At 41.8% G+C, this 21,586-nt stretch overlaps 2 protein-coding genes across 2 annotated transcripts in view; one reads left to right on the top strand and one right to left on the bottom strand.

Annotated features, from left to right (window-relative positions):
- Positions 1-3,957: 3,957 nt before the first annotated feature.
- On the bottom strand, positions 3,958-4,956 carry LOC119796182 (protein FAM200A-like). Its single transcript, XM_038304614.1, has one exon. The coding sequence runs from the start codon at positions 4,954-4,956 to the stop codon at positions 3,958-3,960; it is 999 nt and encodes a 332-aa protein (XP_038160542.1).
- A 2,544-nt stretch (positions 4,957-7,500) lies between these two features.
- Positions 7,501-21,586, top strand: part of ltbp1 (latent transforming growth factor beta binding protein 1) — a 116,212-nt gene continuing 102,126 nt past the window's right edge. The window contains exon 1 of the mRNA XM_038304601.1: positions 7,501-8,200. Within this exon, the coding sequence (XP_038160529.1) occupies positions 7,851-8,200 (350 nt within the window). The 5' untranslated portion in view covers positions 7,501-7,850. The remainder of the gene's footprint in view (positions 8,201-21,586) is intronic.

The following is a 21,586-nucleotide window of genomic DNA, read 5'->3' as shown; positions in this document are numbered from 1 at the left end:
AGATCCCAACATACACCAGGGGTGGGCAATTCCAGTTGCTGACTTTTAGATTCATCTTTGGTCCAACACACCAGAATAAAATGGCTTAGTTACCTCCTCAGTTTGCAGTCATTTCCTCCAGAGTCCTCTCAATAATCTCATTACTTGATTCAGGTGTGGCCTTTGGTTCAACAAACCTGAATCAAGTTGCAGGATTCTGGCCCTAGGGAACCGGAAATGCCCACCCCTGTTCTACACTGATTGAGTTCACCTCTAAAAACCTCAGGAGGGTTTAGATGAGGCAGCCACGGGTAAAACAGGAGGAGGGATGTGCTGTGGAGGAACCTGGCCTTGGCTGAAGTTAGACAGTTTATGTAGCATTGAAATTATCTCATTCATCCAGTGGCACCTCCATAAATGTTTCATGGGGGGGCTAGATGGGGCCACTAAAACCTTGGGGTGGCACACTGAAACTAAAAGCCATACTTGCAGGATTTTCATCTACTATTGTGGTAAACCTGCCTGTAGAAATAATAAAGACTTAAATAAACACCTACTCATATCTTGGTTTATTGTGAGATTTTTCATGTTGCGTCACTGGCTGTGCATTATGGGATGAAATAGCCAGTGGAGTGGCCAAGGCATTACACAGGGTGGCCATGGCCAACCCCGGTGGTACCACTGCATTCATCCCTGTACCAAATGTACCAGTAGAACTGTTAACAATGGCCAGTGTTGGGATCTGGAGGTCTGTCCACTTTCTCCACCAGAGGGCGTACGAGATCTCCTGGAGCCGGAGCTGATTGCACCACCTGTCGCTCGTCTGCTCATCAGGAGATCCGTATTTAAGGAAGCAGAGGACTTCTCTCCAGTGCCAGAGTGTTTGCCAGTAACAGTTAGCAAGCCTGGGCCAACCTGCCTGTCTGAACCTCTGACTCCCTGAAAGCCTGAACCTGACCTGATCTGTTTTCACCTCTTTGCTTCCTAGATTGAGCCTGCCTGAAACCTGAAACCCTGAAGAGTATCTCTATCAGAAATCTGCCTGTCCGTTCTCTGAAGAACCCTGGAGAATTATTCGTGTCTAAAGATCTGCCTGCCCACTCTCAGAAGAAACTGGAAGGAAAACTCAAATCTGTTATCTGCCAACACTCAAACCAAGCTCTGCCTCCGCCTAGCCCTCAGCCTGCCGACAGCCTCTGGACCCTCAAGGTTCCCCCTCACTCGTGACCAGTCCTGGATCTGATAACTCTGTGTGCTTTTCAGAACCCACTCGTGACCAGACAAATTCCCCTCTGGATCTGTTCATTCATTGTGCTTAAACATTTCAATAAATCTTTGAACTTTTCTCCTGCCTCTGAGTGTTCTACATGTGGGATAGGCACCTTAAGCCAAACATGACAGCAAGCCATTATTATGGTGATGGATACATTTTTGGCTAGATTTTACTGAATGGTATCAGACTTAGGACCCAAAATTCAACCAGACACAGTGGTCAGCTGTTAAAGGATTTATTCACTGAGCTCTGAAGGCAAAGCAGGGAACTGATCAGCAACAGGTGTGGGAACCTCTGGAGAGGAGAGATAAGGTTATTGGCTGAACTGTCCTTAGGTTTAAATGCATATATAATAAAATAAGCCACTAAGCCTCTCAAAGTCTCAAGGGAGGGAAGGGGAGTACATGTGGCCTCCCTGATAAGTCTGAGAGAGACTTGTATGGAAACTGAAGCACAGTGATGTGCAGAGAGTCGCTAAGTAAAAGTTTAACCACTTTGGATTTCCAAGGGAGAGACTTGGTTTGTTAATCCACTAACCTAAACAATAAATAAACAATAAAACTCTGTGAACATTCTCAGTCATTTAGGTCATGGTCATAGGCAGCTTCCACACGGAGGTAAATGTGTTTTGAGATTGAACGGAGACATACCTCTTCTATAGGCCTCCTCCTGTTTGAACCTTACAGACCCAATCACATGGGAAGTAGTGTAAGGAAGCCTTTGACTTCATACATATGTGAAGACGACGGCTTGAGGTGGGACAGTGGCAGGGGCTTCTCCAATGTTTTCGGTACGTGGGTTAAAGGCTGATTTATACTCAGAGAACAGGTCATCTGCGTGTGTGTTGCAGTTAACGCAGATATGCCCCTGCCCCCTCTGAAGACACTCTGCTGCACCTCTTCGAAATGTAGGTGACCGCAGACAGGAGGCCTCTGGTCAAATCTACATCTGCTCTACACTATGCGTATTTCATGTTTGGTACCTTACCGGCTTGTTTTGTTTGTATGACCACCATTGTGGAAAACGACTTGTGAAGATGCTAAAAGAGGAAGGTGCGCTGAATGCTGGGACCCTTTTCCCACCTGGATCCCCGTTCTTTTTTACCCTCATGTCCCTCCGCTGTCGCATAAACTTGCCCCCACTTCCTCACCACGTCGGCCGTTTCCAGACCCACAGCTAATTCCTGATTGACCCTCTTGCATTGTGTTGTGGAATAACATATCGCAAACCACGCTTCAAATCAAAAATATCTGCGTCCTACCTGCGACAGGCTAACTGCAACACACTGTTGTGGGAGGATAACCAACCCTTAAGTGGTGTCAGTCAAAGGCTTCCTGACACTACTTCCCATGTGATTATGTCTGCAAGGCCCAATCAGGAGGGGACTAACAGAAGAGGTTTGCCTGCACCCAACCTGTCACAACACATTTTCCTTCTTGCAAGGAGAAAATCAGTCCGATGGCAGAGACTTTTTCGAGAGAAAAACAGCCATCCACTGGATGGAAAATCTTGCTGGCCTTTTGCGTTCAGTTTACACAGTGAACGAGTTATCACTCAGGTTGGATTCACTCTTCTTTCAGTAGCATCCAAATGAACAGAGACACATTTATTTGGTTGGTGATTAATAACGTTGCTAAAAGCCATAGCCTAGATCAGTGGTTCTCAAACTTTTTTCAGTGATGTACCCCCTTAAAAATATATTTTTAGTCAAGTACCCCCTGACACAGGCAAAACACTTTTGGAAGAAAAAAGAGGTACAGTGCTGTAAAATCACTGTCTTATTTATTAAAGCCAAACAACTGATCCATACTCCAACCATTGCATGTAGAAAAAAAAAGAAAAACAGAAGACGGTGACCACCAGGAAGGCATAAAACCAGTCAAAACTGAAATATGCTGCTAACGCTGCTAATTTATAATGGTCTCTGTAATGGTACAAAATTGAATATTTACATAAATAACTAAAATGTGTTCACAGAAATAAATCTATAACTTAATTATAAATAAATTATATTTTGTTTACAAAATAAATTAACTTAAATAAAGATTTGCTTACAAAAAAATAAAGGTTACATCTTTTAGGATAAAAAAAAGAAGATTGCACTTTAATCACTTTGCATTGAACATTTGATTTGATTTGAACAGTATGTAACAGGCAGTGATTTATGAACAGGAAAAAAATTACTCAATACATTTTAATGAGAAATATGGGCTTGCACCTCACTGAGGATCTTTGTCATTCTTATTGGCAGGGAGGCAACTGCAGTGATCAAGCTCTTCTCCAGGCACAGTCTGTTTCTTTTCTTTGTTTTGATCAGCATCATTGCAGAGAAGGTGGCCTCACATAAATATGTGGATGCAAAGGGTAGCAGCTGCTCCAAAGCTTTCTGTCCCAGCTTAGGGTGCTCCTGCATCACACACACCCAAAACTGTGTGAGCGTGGATGCACCAAACTTCATCTGCAGGCAACGGTCAGATGCTACTTCCATTAGTTTTTCCTGATGACTGACAGGAAGCTTGCTTCTGTGTGCTTCAGACAATCACCCAATCCAGCTGTGCAGATTTCTCATCCATGTCAGCAAAGTAGGAGTGAAAACCACTGATCAAGTTAGCCAAACGTCCCACTATGACTAACTTCACCGAAGCTGTCGCCACATCCTCACTGCAGAGAAAAGCATCCAGCTGAGGAAAGCAGGTGAAATCCTCCTAATCACATGCCCTTTTCCACATCTCTGCTTTCTTCAGGAAACCACCCACCTTGTCATACAGGTTCAGGATGCTGGTGCCCTTGCCCTGCAAGGACATATTCAGTTCATTCAGTTTCCTGAATATATCTGCCAGATAGCAAAGATTAGCAAGCCAGTCCGTGTTCTCAAACAAGGTGGCATGGGGAGATCCGTGCTTTTTCAGGAAGGTGTGCACTTCAGCTCGCAACTCAAATAGCCTGTTCAGTACTTTTCCACGAGACAGCCAGCGCACTTCAGTATGCAGGAGCAGTTCAGTGTGTTCAGCTCCCGTATTTTCACAGAGGCTGCGGAACAAACGTGCGTTAATTGGCCTTGACTTGATGAAGTTTATAACTTTAATGCTGTCGTTCAAAACATCGTGAAACACAGGGCTCATTTTCTTGGACGCTAGCTCTTCCCTGTGTACCACACAGTGCGTCCACTTGATGAGGGGATTTTCTTTTTTAATCCGCGCTATGAGCCCTTTCGCGCTGCCCGTCATTGATGCAGCCGCATCTGTGCAGACGCTGCTGCAGGATTTCCAGCTGATAGCGTTTTCAGTGAAAAACATGTTAACGACATTAAAAATGTCCTCTCCGGTTGTTCGCCCCTCCATTTCTTTGCAGAATAGGATGTGTTCACAGATGTCGTCTGTGTCAATGTATCTTACAAATGCAACAAGTTGCGCATTTCCACTCACATCTGTGGATTCATCCAGCTGCAGTGAAAATGAGTCGCCAAGTTTCTCCACAACTTGTTCGACAATGTCTGTGCCCATGTGATCTATTCTGCGGCAAACCGACACAGTTTTTAATGTATCCGCTGATTTTTTGTCCAGCATAGTTTCGGCCAATACAACAGCAGCGGGGAGCAGTAGGTCTTCCGCTATGGTGAACGGTTTTTTGGCTTTAGCAACAAGCAAAGACACCGCGTAAGAAGCCTCCAGGGCTTTGGCTGATGTAGTGGAGGCTTTTCGCATTGTGGCTTGGGATGACTTGAACTCAGAAAGTTTCCTCCTGAAGAACTCCGGTGGCTTACCAACGTGACATCCATGTTTTGTTGTGAGATGCCGCTGGAGGTGCGCTGGCTTCATGCTAGCGTTGGCTAATTTCTCACCGCAAAAAAAACACAGTGCCTGGGGGGGGTCAGAGATCGTGGACGTAAATCCCATTAAAGCATACTTCTCCATGTACGTTCTGTACTTCATTGGCTCTGGTTTTGCCTTCTTTTTAACTTCATCTGCACTTTCAGCAGCGTTGCTGCAACGCTTTAGCCACGTCTCCATAGTTAGAGCGTAACCATGTTAACGACAGGTCGTTGACAAGTGCGCTGGGTCCGTGGGTCAAACTAACTTGGTGGGGGGTCCGTTTTATTTTAAAGGATATTGAAACTAAATACTGAATATAAAATGCAGTGCATGAACACACATTTATATTCTATCGAACTTTTTACAGAATAATTTCTCCCAAGACTTATTATGAGGAGCCTACTGATTTTTAAAATATATTTTGAAAAGCTTCACGTACCCCCTGCAGTATCTCCACATACCCCCAGGGGTACGCGTACCCCCATTTGAGAATCACTGGCCTAGATTACTAAATTGGTGAAAGACAACTGGATTTTTAACAGCCTGATTCAGGAGTCTAACCCTTTTAGCAAAGGGGCTAAAACCCTGATCAGTAAGGAAGTTACAGTTATAATCATTCAACTGATAATAAATAACTAGCTTTATCCTTGATTTGAATGACCTCTTAATTAACTAACTTCCAGTTTTAGTTATTTAATATATTCATTATCTTCTGTTAAGCTGAATGGCACAACACATCCGTTCGTCCATCCATCATCCATCCTTCCCCCCGTCCGTCCATCCATGATCTGGCCATCCATCCGTCTGTCCATCCATCTATCCATCATCCAACCTTCCCTTCGTCCGTCCATCCATCCATCCATCCATCCATCCATTCATTTGTCCATCTATCCATCGATCATCATTCCGCCCATCCATCCATCAATCCATCATCTGCCCATCCATCCATCCATCCATCCATCCATCCATCCATCCATCCATCCATCCATCATCCAACAATCAATCCATCCATCCATCCATCCATATCCATCCATCTATCCATCCATCCATCATCCATCCATCCATCATCTGCCCATCCATCCATCCATCCATCCACCCATCATCCAACAATCAATCCATCCATCCATCCATCCATCCATCCATCCATCCATCCATCCATCCATCCATCCACCCATCATCCAACAATCAATCCATCCATCCATCCATCCATCCATCCATCCATCCATCCATCCATCCATCCATCCATCCATCATTCATCCATCCATCCGTTCATCAATCCATCCATTGTCCGCCCATCCATCCATCCATTCATCATCTGCTCATCCATCCATCCATCTGTCCTTCCATGCATCTGTCCACCAATCCATCCATCCGTCCGTCCACATCCATTCATCATCTGCCCGTCCATCCATCATCCATCCATCATCCAACAATCAATCCATCCATCCATCCATCATCTGCCCATCCATCCATCATCCATCCATTCATCATCTGCTCATCCATCCATCCATCATCCAACCTTCCATCCATCCGTCCGTTCATCAATCCCTCCATTGTCCGCCCATCCATCCATCCATTCATCATCTGCCCATCCATCCATCCACCCATCATCCAACAATCAATCCATCCATCCATCTGCTGGTCCATCCATCATCCATCCATCCATCATCCAACAATCAATCCATCCATCCATCATCTGCTCATCCATCCATCCATCATCCAACCTTCCATCCAGCCGTCCGTCCATCCATCCATCATCTGCCCATCCATCCATCCATCCATCATCTGCCCATCCATCCATCATCCATCCATTCATCATCTGCTCATCCATCCATCCATCATCCAACCTTCCATCCATCCATCCATCCATCCATCCATCCATCCATCCATCATCTGTCCATCCATCCATCATCTGCTCATCCATCCATCCATCCATCCATCCATCCATCCATCCATCATCTGCTCATCCATCCATCCATCCATCCATCATCTGTCCATCCATCCATCCATCATCTGTCCATCCATCCATCCATCCATCCATCCATCCATCATCTGCTCATCCATCCATCCATCCATCCATCATCTGCTCATCCATCCATCCATCATCCAACCTTCCATCCATCCATCCATCATCTGTCCATCCATCCATCCATCCATCATCCATCCATCCATCATCTGCTCATCCATCCATCCATCCATCCATCCATCCATCCATCCATCCATCCATCCATCCATCCATCCATCCATCATCTGCTCATCCATCCATCCATCATCCAACCTTCCATCCATCCATCCGATGAATAATTTCCCTGTTCTGGTGTGTCTGCTTATCTACTGGAAGTCAGGATCACATTACATGTAGCTGGGTGTGTGTGTGGGTGGGTGGGGGCTGTGATGGGGTGGGGTGGGTCTGGTCTGTGTGGGTGTGGGCTTCGGGTTCAGGTCCCCTGACGCTCCTGGGCCCCTGAGAAACTCCAAACAGTGTTCTTGTAGACTCCCCCTCCTGACGTCGCGTCTGCAGTCCTCCCCTCAGCTCCTCTGTCTGCACACCGAACCGGACCGGACCGAACCGAACCGCTGGGAGACTGACGGCTCTGCTCGGCCCCCGGCTCTTCGTGTCCTGCTTGATTTGAAACTTTCTCTCCAGTCAGGAAGGACCTGGGTGGGAGGTCGCTGCTGCTCGGAGTTTTTTTTCTGAATCCAAAGTTTTCTCTTCTCGCCTAAAGTGAAAGCGCCGGAACAAACGGACTCCTCCGAACTTTCTTCGGTTCCGGATCGCAGTGGACATGGTTTGGGTCAGATGGGGCCTCCTGCTCTCCTTCGGCTTGTTTCTCTCGCCTGTCTGTAACTCGGCGGAGCGACAGCAGAGTCGGAGCGGCTTCAGGAGGCTGTATGTGCTGCAGCCCGCTCCCGGGCCGGGACCGGGACAGCGGCCCGGTTCGGCTGCTGGGGAAGGCGCAGTGCGCCTCAGCTCCATCTCTACGCGCCACGGCCCGTTTGGAGACAACTTGGCATACAACGTTGAAGTCACAGGAGAGTTCGGCGGCCAGGTTCGCAACCGCAGGATGGGGAACCCAGCGGCTGCAGCCCCTCAGCAGCAGGACCAGAACCAGAACCAGCTCATGAATCTGTCCGGGTAAGAGGAGCTCCAGAACTTCCCTGGAACATTTTACCATCCAATAAAAAGCATGAAACGGTTCCCATGAAGTTGGGTTCCCACTGAAGCAGAGCAGGGAGGAAGTCCAAAACCCCAGAACCCTGTTAACATGCGGAAAGCTGTTTAAGTTAGAGAAGCTGAGAGAAGGAGCCTAATAAACACCTTCAGGGTCACCAGGTCAGATATCCTTCTGCTCAGAGCATCACACTGATTTGCAGGTGATGAAGATTCTCAGTCATCCAACTTATAGACATTCCAAAAAAGTAAAAAAATAATCCACTGAAATGTGTTTCCATATGATGGAGTATTAGGGTCAGGATAGAGATTTTTTTATTTTTTATTTTGGGAATAAAGTCATGAAATTAAGAGAAAAAGGTTGTAATATTACGAGAATAAAGTCTTAATATGAGAATAAAGTCGTGTTATTACGAGAATAACGTTATCTTGCGAGAATAAAGTCATACCATTACGGAAATGAAGTTGTTATATTACGGGAATGAAATTGTAATGACAAAGTTTAACAAAGTTGTAATATGACAAGAAAAAAGTTGTTATATTACGAGAATAAAGTCATAACATTACGAGAATAAAGTCGTAACATTACGAGAATAAAATCGTTATATTAAGAGAATAAAATCGTTATATTACAAGAATAAAGTCGTAACATTACGAGAATAAAATCGTTATATTAAGAGAATAAAATCGTTATATTACAAGAATAAAGTCATAACGTTATGAGAATAAAGTCGTAACATTACGAGAATAAAATTGTTATATTAAGAGAATAAAATCGTTATATTACGAGAATAAAGTCATAACATTACGAGAATAGAGTCGTAACATTACGAGAATAAAATTGTTATATTAAGAGAATAAAATCGTTATATTACGAGAATAAAGTCATAACATTACGAGAATAAAGTCGTAACATTACGAGAATAAAATTGTTATATTAAGAGAATAAAATCGTTATATTACGAGAATAAAGTCATAACATTACGAGAATAAAGTCATAACATTACGAGAATAAAGTCGTAACATTACGAGAATAAAATTGTTATATTAAGAGAATAAAATCGTTATATTACGAGAATAAAGTCGTAACATTACGAGAATAAAATCGTTATATTAAGAGAATAAAATCGTTATATTACGAGAATAAAGTCATAACATTACAAGAATAAAGTCGTAACATTACGAGAATAAAATTGTTATAATAAGAGAATAAAATCGTTATATTACGAGAATAAAGTAATACGAGAATAAAGTCGTAACATTACAAGAATAAAATTGTTATATTAAGAGAATAAAATCGTTATATTACGAGAATAAAGTCGTAACATTACGAGAATAAAATCGTTATATTAAGAGAATAAAATCGTTATATTACGAGAATAAAGTCATAACATTACGAGAATAAAGTCGTAACATTACGAGAATAAAATCCTTATATTAAGAGAATAAAATCGTTATATTACAAGAATAAAGTCGCAACATTATGGGAATAAAATTGTTATATTAAGAGAATAAAACTGTAACATTACGAGAATAAAATCGTTATATTACGAGAATAAAGTTGCAACATTACAAGAATAAAGTCATAACATTACAGGAAGAAAGTCGTTATATTACAAGAATAAAAAGTCATCATACAACAACCCATTTCAGAAAGAAAGCTTCGAGATTCGACCAGCAGATGACGGCAGACCAGCTCCACCAATCAGCAACCAGAGTCCACTTTGACATCCTGCCATATTTGATGCTGGTGCTAAAAGATTTCCTTATTTGTCAAACCAACGCCAAAGTTTAACTTCACATAATGCTCAACATTCCTCATTTTAGGGAAGAAAGTGCTTCTTGTAATAGTTGTCATAAAATACAACTTGTTTCTCGTAATTTTAGGACTTTAGTCTCTTAATATTATGAATTTATTCTCGTAATTTTATGACTATTCCCATTGTGACTTTATTCTTGTAATGTTATGACTTAATTCTCATAATTTTATCACTTTATTCTCGTAATGCTACGAGAGTGTTTTAATGGACGCCTAGAATTCTGATCCTACTAGATCTCCCACTGGCCGTCAATTTTTCCCATTAGAACTTATGAGTAGTTATGATGTCATCAACTGAAATGGATCTAGTGTGACATATAAACCCATTGTGGATATGTAAACCTTAAAAAACGTCCAATAGTGTATGCTATTATTATTTGTGGTATAAATATGTATTGAAAATAGATCAGTAAAATAAATAAGTCTGTTTTACCACACAGGTTCAAAGTTTGAAATTAGAATTTTATTTACAGAAATCGATCAATTCCCCTCGGACATTTCCCCCAGACCAATCAGTAAACATGTCTGTTGAAGCACATATCATCATCAGAATTTCATCAGAGTATTATATCTTTGGTACAGGGCCCAGGACATGATCTAGAGGGGCATTGGCCCCCATCGGCCCCTGTCTAGAACCGCCCATGGTGATGAAGCAGTTACACTCCTCACCAGGAGGTGGTAGTAGTGCAGCTGAAAGTTGTTTGCATACAGCCTTTAAAGGAGAAGAGGAAATCAAACTGATTATGTTGAAAAGAGCATTTCAAAACCAGATAAATCATCAGATTATTAGCTCTATTTTGGTCTCCTTCTCCTCAGTTAATTGCAGTTAGTGATCAGCTATTAAGCACATTACTGCCACCAACTGGTAAGGAATGTAACGGCTTCATCAGAGGTTTTAACATTTTAAATTCTACTTACAATATTTTCCTTGCAGCCATAGCTGTCTCTCTTCCAAGAGCAGAAAGAAGTGTTAGAGCTTTCTTTCAGACAGCTTTCAAGCTTTGGTCAGCAACAGGTGGGGGAGGGACATATGTGTAGTTTTCTTTTCTGCATACAGCTGGAGAACCGCCAGCCACTTCCCCACTTTCTCAAGCATTTCATTTTGTAACCACAACAGCTGCAGCCAAGGGGAAGCAGTAAAAATGTGAAAAGCAGCTTCATTCAGCATTTGGGTTGTTCTTTTATTTCTGATATATACTTTAATTCTGCGTAAACACAGGAGGTCATTCCTCTCATCCCAGGGCAGCGAGGCATACTGAGATGCTAACATGAGGTCTTTGAGACCGTGTGCTTGGGCTGCAGCTGCAGGTTTGGTCACGGCGGTCGGTGCTCAGAGTTTGGCTGCTGCTGCGGTGCGGTGCTAATTTAAACTAGCTGCCACGAATAGACGTGCTGCCAGAGGACTACATGGCGCTCAGCCCGCACAGCCGCACACAAACCATGACGATATGACAACTGCCTTTGGCACACACTCTCATTTCTATAGATTTATGAATACAGAGCTAGTTTCATTATCATATATTTTCCTTAAAGGAATCCTCAAAAGCAAAGCTACGAAAAAACTGTTTTCCTAAGTTTGAGTTTCTAAAATTCAGAGACTGTTTCTAGTGATCAGAGCTTCCCATAAAAGTCCGCCTGTGACCCCAGAATTAACAATGATACAGAATGGGGACCCCTTTATTCATAGACAAGCATGCTTAGTGTGAGGGATTGCTGTAGAGTCAATGTGTTGACACAATCAACTGGTTTTCCTTAGAAAACTTTGAGTCAATCTGACTGAATGATCTGGTGAACTATAAAGTGCTTTGAGATGATGTGTTGTGAATTGGTGCTTATAAAGAAACTGAATTGAATTGATATAGAATGAAGTAATTATATTATTTTTAAAATAAATTTTTAACTGACATTTAATTGTTTAATTTTGATTGTTTATTTGGATGTTTATTTATTTACTTGATGTGAATTTTCAAATTTAAAGTCATAGGGAAGTCATATTTAAATGTCAAATCATTCTGGTTTAAACATGTATATAAATGTACTCTTTTTTTAGACCATATCGTCCCAAAATTTTGAGAATTTCTATTTTAAAATAAATCCTGTCTTAAAATCTGTGTTCTTTTTCATTATCTTATGCAGGCCAGTTAGTTATACGTCAGCCTGGACACCTAAATTCGGCCAATCCTATATCAGGGGTCATCTGTCAATCAAATTTTTTCAGTCATAGCATCTTGATTCATATGTGGCGGCTAATATACGCAACAGTTGAAATAAGAAAAAAGAATAATTTCCTTTCTCATTGAGTTCCGTCCCAGTGTTGACGGGGATGGACGTCTGTGTCTTCTAAATAAAAAATGGATGATGGAGGAGACTCATCAACGACCTCCGACACTAAACTCTCCTCCTCTTGCATGTTTCCTCTGTCCATAGCGTTCCTTGACAGCGTCGTTTCTAAGTCACCACTTTAGTGCTACTTGGTCCCAATGGAATTTCCCATTGGGAACCTACTAGCACTAAGTTGCTAACTGGTTAGCGACATGCTTCAGACAAACCGGCCACAATCAAACTTGCTTGGGAACCTTCCGCCACAACAATCCCGCCCCCTTGATAAACGACCAATAACATTCACTTTATTCACCCGTGTAAAGGTGGGTACCACTCAAGAGAATTCGGAAATGCAACGGTTGGAATGACCGCTTCCCTACGACTTTAATTGTAAATTTAATGTTTAAATAATGTAATAGATTAATATCACAGGTAGGGATGGGTATTGGCAAAGAAGTCACGATTCAATTCGAATCATGATTCACATGCCACAATGCGATTCTATCACGATGCATCACGATACTTGAAATATTGCGATGCATTGCGATATTTTCACTGAACACTGTAAGAAAAGGATACAGCCCTTACCAGTGGCTGACTGGCTGGTATGATCTGGATAGTGTCTTCAATTGATACATAACTGAAAGCAACTGAATTCATACATAGCTGTATTTATTAAAACGACTTTTGGAGGTGTTGCCATGAAAACAAATACTGGACAGAAATATTACTATTACTGGCATGGACACACTGACAAAAAGATCTTAGGATTCATCAAACTTAAAATAACAAAATAAGGATAATCAGTGCCGCTTACATGGCCTCAGTGGTCCTTTAAACCAATGAAATGAAAACATTCAAATGTATATTTCCCCTTTTGCAAATGACGTGCGTCATATTAATTTAATTTTTACCTTCTTTGTTTTTAAAGCCTAAATGCATCCAAGCATCTGACTTGAAATGTGATGGAGCCGGGGGGAAGAATTTTCTCAATGTCCTCCATGTTTTATTTCATATGACTCGTCTCAGTATCCCACGGCTGGACATGCTTGTGACACCAGGCAGCGGGCGTCAACACATCCGCAGCGACATCTACTGGACTGGAAGTTGTATTCCACTTGGTTTGGCTGATGTGCGCCAACCATTCATGTATTTTATTTGTTCTTTGTTTTTTTGTTTTTATAATCGATTCTTGCCTTCAAGAATCGATGCAGTAGATCACAAAAATTAGAATCGCGATGCATCGTCATGACGATTATTTTGCACACCCTTAATCACAGGTGGAGATATACTATTACTTTCCAGTTATTTCTTCCAAAATCTAACAGTCAGCAGTGATGGGAGTAACGGCGTTACCTTTTTTTAGTAACGAGTAATCGAACTAATTACTTTGACTGTAACTAAAACACAGTTACCATTGCAGACACCCCGTTACTGCATGTTACTCAGGTCGCACAATGAACCTTTTTTCATGATAGGACTCGTGCGCGCCTTGTCATGATAGAGGGGAGGATGAGATTGGCTGATGTATAGTGAGATTCCGTCTGTCAGTTGGGTAGGTGGGTGTTTCTGCTGGCGGGTGTTAACGTACAGCACACACAGAGAGATGGAGAGTGAGGATGACTCCAGCAGCAAAACAGCGTTTTCAAGATGGAAATACTGGTGTTACGTCGAGCTGCGTTTCCCCATCAGATACGGTTTCCCCTGCATCTCCGCACAGCGCAGGCGGCACGATTCACCACGCAAGCGACAGGAAACGCGCATGCTCGCTAAAGGCGCGCCACAGTCGCCCTGTGCTCGCGCCACAGGAGAACTATGGAGAGCGTGAACGATCAAATGATAGCCTATATGGAGAAAGAGAGAAATCTGGATGGATGGAATGAATGATGGATGGATGAATGGATGGATGGATAGATAGATAGATAGATAGATAGATAGATAGATAGATAGATAGATAGATAGATAGATGTTGCAGTATCTATAGCAACCCAAACACACAGGATTTCAGAATTAGACATCTCCAATTATTAATTTCATACACTAACCAGATCTGAATTTCCTGTTAAAAAACTTCACACCCATAAGTAGAGGTAATGCAGCCTGATGATATTTACACCACATCAGATACCTAAACCCCATGTTATGCTAAAGTCTCTGCAGGTTCTTGTCTTTGTCGTCCGCTCTATTCAGCTGGCTTTGAAACATACCGCAAGAAGGTGGGGGCTGGGTGGTGAGGGTTACGGGGGCGAGAAACGCAAAAGTAACGCAATAGTTACTTTTACTAGTAACTAGTTACTTTTATTGTAGAGTAACTAAGTTTGTAACTCAGTTACTTTTTGGGAGAAGTAACTAGTAACTATTACTAATTACTTTTTCAAAGTAACATGCCCAACACTGACAGTCAGTAACTGAGTTACATTATGAAAGGAACTTATCAGGGTGACTAATACCTAAAAAGCATGTTATCAAACATGTAAGAAAATGTAACATTTGATCCCCAATTCACTGAACATGAATAATTCTTTATAATGAAGCTGAATAAAAGATTAAAAACATGGACACCCAACAGAGGCTACGGCAGACATGAAGCCTTGTGAACTGATCCCAAATTTGACTTAGAATTAAAGATGGATTTATATCCACAGTTTTAAAAGTAAAACAATTAAACCATTTAGAAGTTGTAGCACCTTTGGTATAAATGCAAAACAGCTGAATTATTGAGATTGGTTGAAGTTATCTTATTGTGTCATATGGGCTACCTCTGATCCACATACATTGTGTCAGAACTCAAACTAATCCATTCTGTCTCCATTTTCCATGAAAACAATTTTCAAGAATTGAAATAGAATGAATCAGAGAGTAAAAGGGCTCCCTATGTCCTCGAGCAGTCTAAGCCTATAGTAGCATAGCTAACCTGAGCCACTCTATAAGCATTATCAAATGGAAATTTTCAAGCCTAGCCCTAAAAGTAGACAGGGCGTCTGCCTCATAATAACACAATTTACAGATATAGGAAAGTGTGAGTAGGCGGCTGAAGCCTTGTTAATGAAACTAATGAAGACAGGAAGTGGAACTTTTAGTTGTGTCAAGGTAGGGAGGGGTCAGCTGCAATCCTTCCTACTCGCCTCTGAGTCCTGGCAGGGAACACTTCCTGAAATCTATGAAAATTTCAGCCAATCACCCTTTCTGTAGAGGGAATGATATGCCGCAGTGTTCCCTGGTCCCTCATGGTAGGGGATGGAGGGGAAGAGTATGGTTTACCTGATACCAGAATATTAGTACAACATTTTGGCCCATTTCCAGTACTCATACTAAACCTTATGTATGAAGTTTGCACCTGGAGGAATTGCACTTAAGCATTTGAGAGCACAGGTCACAAGTGTTCAAAATCTGGAGAATAGGGATGGCCCCTGCACCCCGCGATGTAAAAGAGATATCGAAAGTGACAGGACCAGTCCCTGCTTTTGCTTTTTTTATTTTATTTACAAATATATAGTAAAATGTGAACTATTTTAATAATTACTCTTGAAACCACATATTTCCTTCAACACAGGCCCTGGAGCAACCTCATTTTCACAATAATCGAGTCAAACTCACACAAAAATATTAGCCATGTAGAGACACATCCTAATTAAGGAGAGATGGTAGACAAACATTCATTAGAATATACAAAAAACATTTATTAAAAGATGGGGGCATAGGTGTTGCTGGGTCAAAATGTTTGAAGAATGTAAAAGAAAATAAGGGAATGTTGATTTGGTGTTATCAGTTGGATGCAGAGTCTGTGACTTGATTTAGAGTTTTTTCATACAGTTAACCTGTCTGATGGAGGCGGGGAAGAAGCTGTTGCAGAATCTGTTGGTCTTGCAGTGAATGCTGCGAAGCCTCTTCCCAGAGGGCAGCGGGAAGAACAGTCCATGGTGGCGGTGTGAGGGGTCATTGGTGATGTCACTGGCTTAGGACATGCAGCGCTGGGATGAAATGTCTATAATGGAGGGAAGAGGAACCCCTATGATCTTCTCAGCTGTTCTCATCACTCTCCTCACCTTCTTCAGGTCTGAGGCGCTGCAGCCTCCACACCACACAGTGAGACAGCTGGTCAGAACCCTCTCTATGGTGCTTCTGTAGAAGGTGGTGATGGGTGGGGGCAGGTGGGCTCTCCACATCCTCCACAGGAAGTACATGCGCTTTTGTGCCCTTTTGACCAGTGAGGTGGTGTTTACATTCCAGGTGAGGGTGTCTGTGATGCACCCCCAGGAATTTGATGCTGCTGACCACCTCTACAGCTGAGCTTTTGATGAGCAGTGGAGCGTGGTTAGGCTGGTTCTTCCTGAAGTCCAAGATGATCTCCTTCTTCTCCACGTTCAGGATCAGGCTGTTGTCTTTGCACCAGTCCACCTGCTGCTCCACCTCCTCTCTGTAGTCCTGGTCGTTGTCGTCTCTGATGAGGCCCACCACCGTGGAGTCGTCTGCAAGCTTCACCATGTCATTGGTGGAGAACCTGGGGACGCAGTCAGGTGTCATCAGAGTGAACAGCAGGGGCCTCAGGACGCAGCCCTGAGGGGAGCCTGTGCTTAGACTGATGACATCAGAGGTGTTCTGTCCAACCCGGACTGACTGATGTCTGTTGGTGAGGAAGTCTAGCAGCCAATAGTAGAGGGGTGTATTGAATCCCAGCTGTTCCAGTTTGCCCATCAGATGCTGTGGGATGATGGTGTTGAAAGCTGAACTGAAGTCCAGGAACAGCATCCGCACGTGGGTGTTCTTCTCCTCCAGGTATACTAGGCTCAGGTGAAGAGCGGAGGAGATGGCGTCCTCAGTGGAGCGGTTCCATTGGGAGGTAAACGGGAACGGGTCAAATGCCGGAGGAAGACTGGAGACGCTGTGTTCTTTAACCAGCCTTTCGAAGCACTTCATCATGATTATAGTCAGTGAGACAGGCCAGTAGTCATTAAATGAGATGACCTGAGGCTTCTTTGGAACCGGAATGATGGTGGCAGACTTAAAGGAGAATTCCGGTTTTTAACACTTTTAGCCCATTTTCTGTAGTGTCCAGGATGAAATAGAATGATCGACAGCAAAATTTTGACAATTGGTCCTGTCTCTGCTTTTTGGCTCATTTAGAATCCACCCCTGGCTGCTTCAGAATGGCTTCCATACTGCATGTCAGATAATGTCCTTAAAACAACCTTAAACGTTCTTTTTTTAAAATATGCTACTCACCGGGTCGTCAGCGCTGTTCAATGACGTTCCAAAAAAAGTTTCGTAAAGAAAAAACGTTCCTGTAGTGTTTTATTTAGCATTTTGTACTCCGACGTCGAGGTGCTAACGTCTCTGTTAAACACTTTAAAAAACTCTGAAAATGGAATACGAAAGGTGGATTCTTGATTCTCGACGTCGGAGTACACAGAGTGAAGCGAAAAGACTACAACTGTGTAAACAGGCCCCATTTCCGTTTCCGGTGGCAGGGGAATATTGACTATTCCAACAGAACTCAACGTGCTTTTAGTGATTTCCGAAACTCACCATTCATCCAGGGTAGTTGGTTGGCCCAGGTGGTGATGTTCTTTGTGATGCTGAACTCATCAATGCATTTGTTGATGTAGGCTGACACAGTCATGGCATACTCATCCATATTTATCTTGTTGTCATAGGTTGCTGCAGCCTGGAAGATGTTCCAGTCAGAACATTCAAAACAGTGTTGGGGTTTCTCCATAGCCCCCTCAGTCCACACCCTGATCTGCTTCACTGTTGGATTTGCCCTGATTAGCTGGGCTTGTATGCAGGAATTAGCATGACAGATAGGTGATATGATGACATCAAATATGCTCTGAATGCATCTTTGATGTTAGAGAAGGCTAAATCAAGAATATTCTGAACCCGAGTTTCAAAGTCCACATGTGGGTAAAAATGTGGGTGCACAGTCTTTAAGCTAGCCTGAATAAAATCCCCAGCGATGATGAAAATGCACTCTGTGTATGAAGACTGAAGCACAGAGAGTCTGGTAGAGAATCTTCATGGCCTCTTTTGTTTTAGCGCTGGGGGGTACATACTAGGGCTGGGCGATAATTCATTAACGATATATATCGATCGATAGACGTATGGCGCAATAGAAAAAAAGAGGGTCGATAAAAGTTCGAAAAAAAAAGAAACGCAGTTTTCCTTCCTTCTCATTGTAGCCTAGCATGTAGGTTTATGCTAGTCACTACTTCCTCCCAACCAATCACAATCGCGGACCCAGGCATGCCGTCACCAAGCGCCGCCCTCTCAAACCACAACACAGAGCACATGAAGATGTCGCAGCAAGGAGAGGCGGAGGAAATTGTTCCAAAGAAGGGTTTTTGTAGTTCGGCAGTCTGGCAGTATTTCGGTCATGGCAAGTCGGACCAAAAACAAACCACAGTCATCTGGAAAATGTGTCGGGAACCAGTGAAAACCAAGTCTGATAACACAACCAACTTTTTTTTTTTTTTATCATCTCAGCCGCTCACACCCGCAGGAGTACGAGCTGTGTAGGCCCCAGCGCGGCTCTCCTCCGAGGAATCTTCGGAAAATATATATATATTTTCAGTTCTGGGCAGTTTCCCACATAGTTCTAACAATTGAGATAAAAATGCTGAGGGGCCAGCAACTTCAAAGTAATAATTCAGGTTAAAGCAGGAAACGGGGGCAGCGGCGGTGGGGGGGCATTTATTTATTTGTTATATTTATTTTGGTCACTTTTCTGGTCACTTTAATTTATTCTTTGTCAGTATTTAATAACATAACTCAGGTCTCTTAAGTGATTTTTCTTTAAAACAATTCTGTTATGGTTAAAAAAGTTGGTTAAATAAAGATTTAATTCGAAGTCTGTGTTTGTGTTTTTTATTAAAATTAAATCATTTAGCAATATTATAAAAAGTCCAGGCAGAGCTGCACATAAAATATGGTTTCAAATTTTTTCAATAATTATCGATATCGATCAATATGCTTTTTTTTTTATCGATAAGCTTTTTTTCTATATCGCCCAGCCCTAGTACATACTGTTAACAGCAGTAATGCTAACCATGGTAAACTCTCTGGGCAGATAGAACGGTCTGCACTTAAATGTCAGAAAATTGATGTCTGGAGAGCAGAAGCTGGCGACTGAGCTAGCATTTTTACGTCACAGCCTACCTCCTCTAGTCTTACCGCTGAGTTCGCTATTTATATCGGCACAATATAATGTTAGCTCCTCCAGGCTAATAGCATTGTCGATGAATGAAGCCATGACTCAGTCAGGGTGATGACATGTCAGTTCCTAATAGGGATGCACGATATTGGGATTTTGGCCGATATCCGCTATGCCGATATTTTAAAACTCATGTAGCCGATAACCGATATCGATACCGATGTTAAAGCTGGACAAAAATAAGTAGTCATTGAAAATAGCAGTTTTGTTATCCATTTCTGACACTTTGAAAAATAATATACTCAAATATATTTTCATATGCTGATATCAAATTGATTTTTAAAAACGTGGTATCGATGTATTTTACTTTCAAAATCTCGTGAAATTTCATCGTTCTGTTACAAACTCTCGTGATATTTTGCAAATTCTTGTGAGATTTTGTTAGTAAAATAGATCGATACCGCGTCACTATATCAACATATAAAAATATGGCAAAATTTCGTGAATTTTCGGGGGATTTCGTAGCATAACGATGACATATAGCAATATTTCATTAGTAAAAGATTGATATGGTGTTTTTAAATGGCAATATATCAGCATATGAAGATATTGTGATATTTTAATGTATCAATATTTTTTCCCTCGTCTTTAGAAGTTTTTAAGTCTGTAAAAAAGAAGTTTTTGAGGAAGAAGAAGAAGTATGTAAGTTTTTTGTTTTTTAGACTTTAGAAACTCAGAAGCTGATCAAATATCGGGTTAAATATCGGTGGGGTGGCCGATTTCCGATATTCAGTTTTAAGGCCGATACTGATAGTGGGCCGATTATATCTTGCATCCCTAGTTCCTAATCTTCTTTTTGAAGAGAGTTCGAGTTGGAGATCGGAAATGAAAAATTTGTATTGGGACACCCCTAAATATTATTGAAGCTTGATATTAATAAATGTTGCATTTTTTTCTATACAAACTCCTTATCAGTAATTGTTGAATAGAAAAGATTTTCTTGAAAGACTAATTATTAAACCATACATTTATTTGCAAGTATGTTTTATAAATAGTGTATTTTGAAAGGTTAGAAAAACAGTAATTAATTTAAACTGAGTGACCTTGATCATTTACATTAAAGAGCTTTGGAATAGCTTTGGATATTTAATTGTATTTTGATTCAGTTTATGTAAGGTTATGTTTATTTAGATTGGTTAAGATTCGGGACAAATTATGCCCAATGTGAAAAAAAAACAAGCTTGTGGAGAAGAATTATGGATTGAATATTAATTTAGGTAGAAAAACCCCATCTGTGATTGAAAAATTATATACAACAGGGTTTTAAGCAAGATCAATTGTGGAGGCTTTTTGCTTAAAACGTAACATGCAGTAATTATTTGTGGGCAATGCACCTCATTGGTAGCATGGGGGCGGGGCTAAAGACCGCCTTGAAGGATTGGGACACATCACACACTAAAACCCTCCGTGGGAACACATATGTTGGTATGCAAGGGCACCAGTGCAAGTAATGGGCCTTAGTTTTTGGCATATGGAACTAGTGCAGTTATGGTGCCCAGGAAGTGGAAGGAGTCCATAGCGGCGACTGAGGAGTTACACAGGATTATGGGGGAGGGTTGTAGATTAAAGTAAATATCAAAAAAGAGGTTAATATAAATTGTAATCACAGTTTAAGACTGGCTGGAAATGTGTTCAGTATTTTGACTCTACCTGATTCTTCTTTTTCTTGCAAAGTGCAAGTGTTCATAAATTTGTGAATAAAAACCATCGGCTTCTTCTCTCCTTTAACTCCGTATTGATATAGGTAACTATGAGCAAAGTAAGCAAATTACAATAATGTAGAATATGCCTTTGGTTTCTTTAAGGCTTTAAGCTTTATGGGGGGTGGGGTCCCGGTTGAAAGTCATGAACGCTGACCAGTCAGGCAGAGAGTTATCCCCTTGAACACGGAGCCAAGGCACATGATCAATGGGAGGCATAGTGACAGGACCAGACTGCCACAAATCCTAATTCCCAACATTGTTCTCCATAACATCCTTTTCAACAAACTCAGAATCAA

Source organism: Cyprinodon tularosa, unplaced genomic scaffold (genome assembly GCF_016077235.1).
Source record: "Cyprinodon tularosa strain WSP-4 unplaced genomic scaffold, ASM1607723v1 ctg539, whole genome shotgun sequence".
NCBI classification, from domain to species: Eukaryota; Metazoa; Chordata; class Actinopteri; order Cyprinodontiformes; family Cyprinodontidae; genus Cyprinodon; species Cyprinodon tularosa.
The sequence above is the reverse complement of the archived record's forward strand: the minus strand, read 5'-3'. Positions and strand labels throughout refer to the sequence as shown.

Excerpts from the sequence above, each read along its gene's own strand:
- LOC119796182 (XM_038304614.1), bottom strand. The coding sequence starts at position 4,956 with ATGCGAAAAGCCTCCACTACATCAGCCAAAGCCCTGGAGGCTTCTTAC.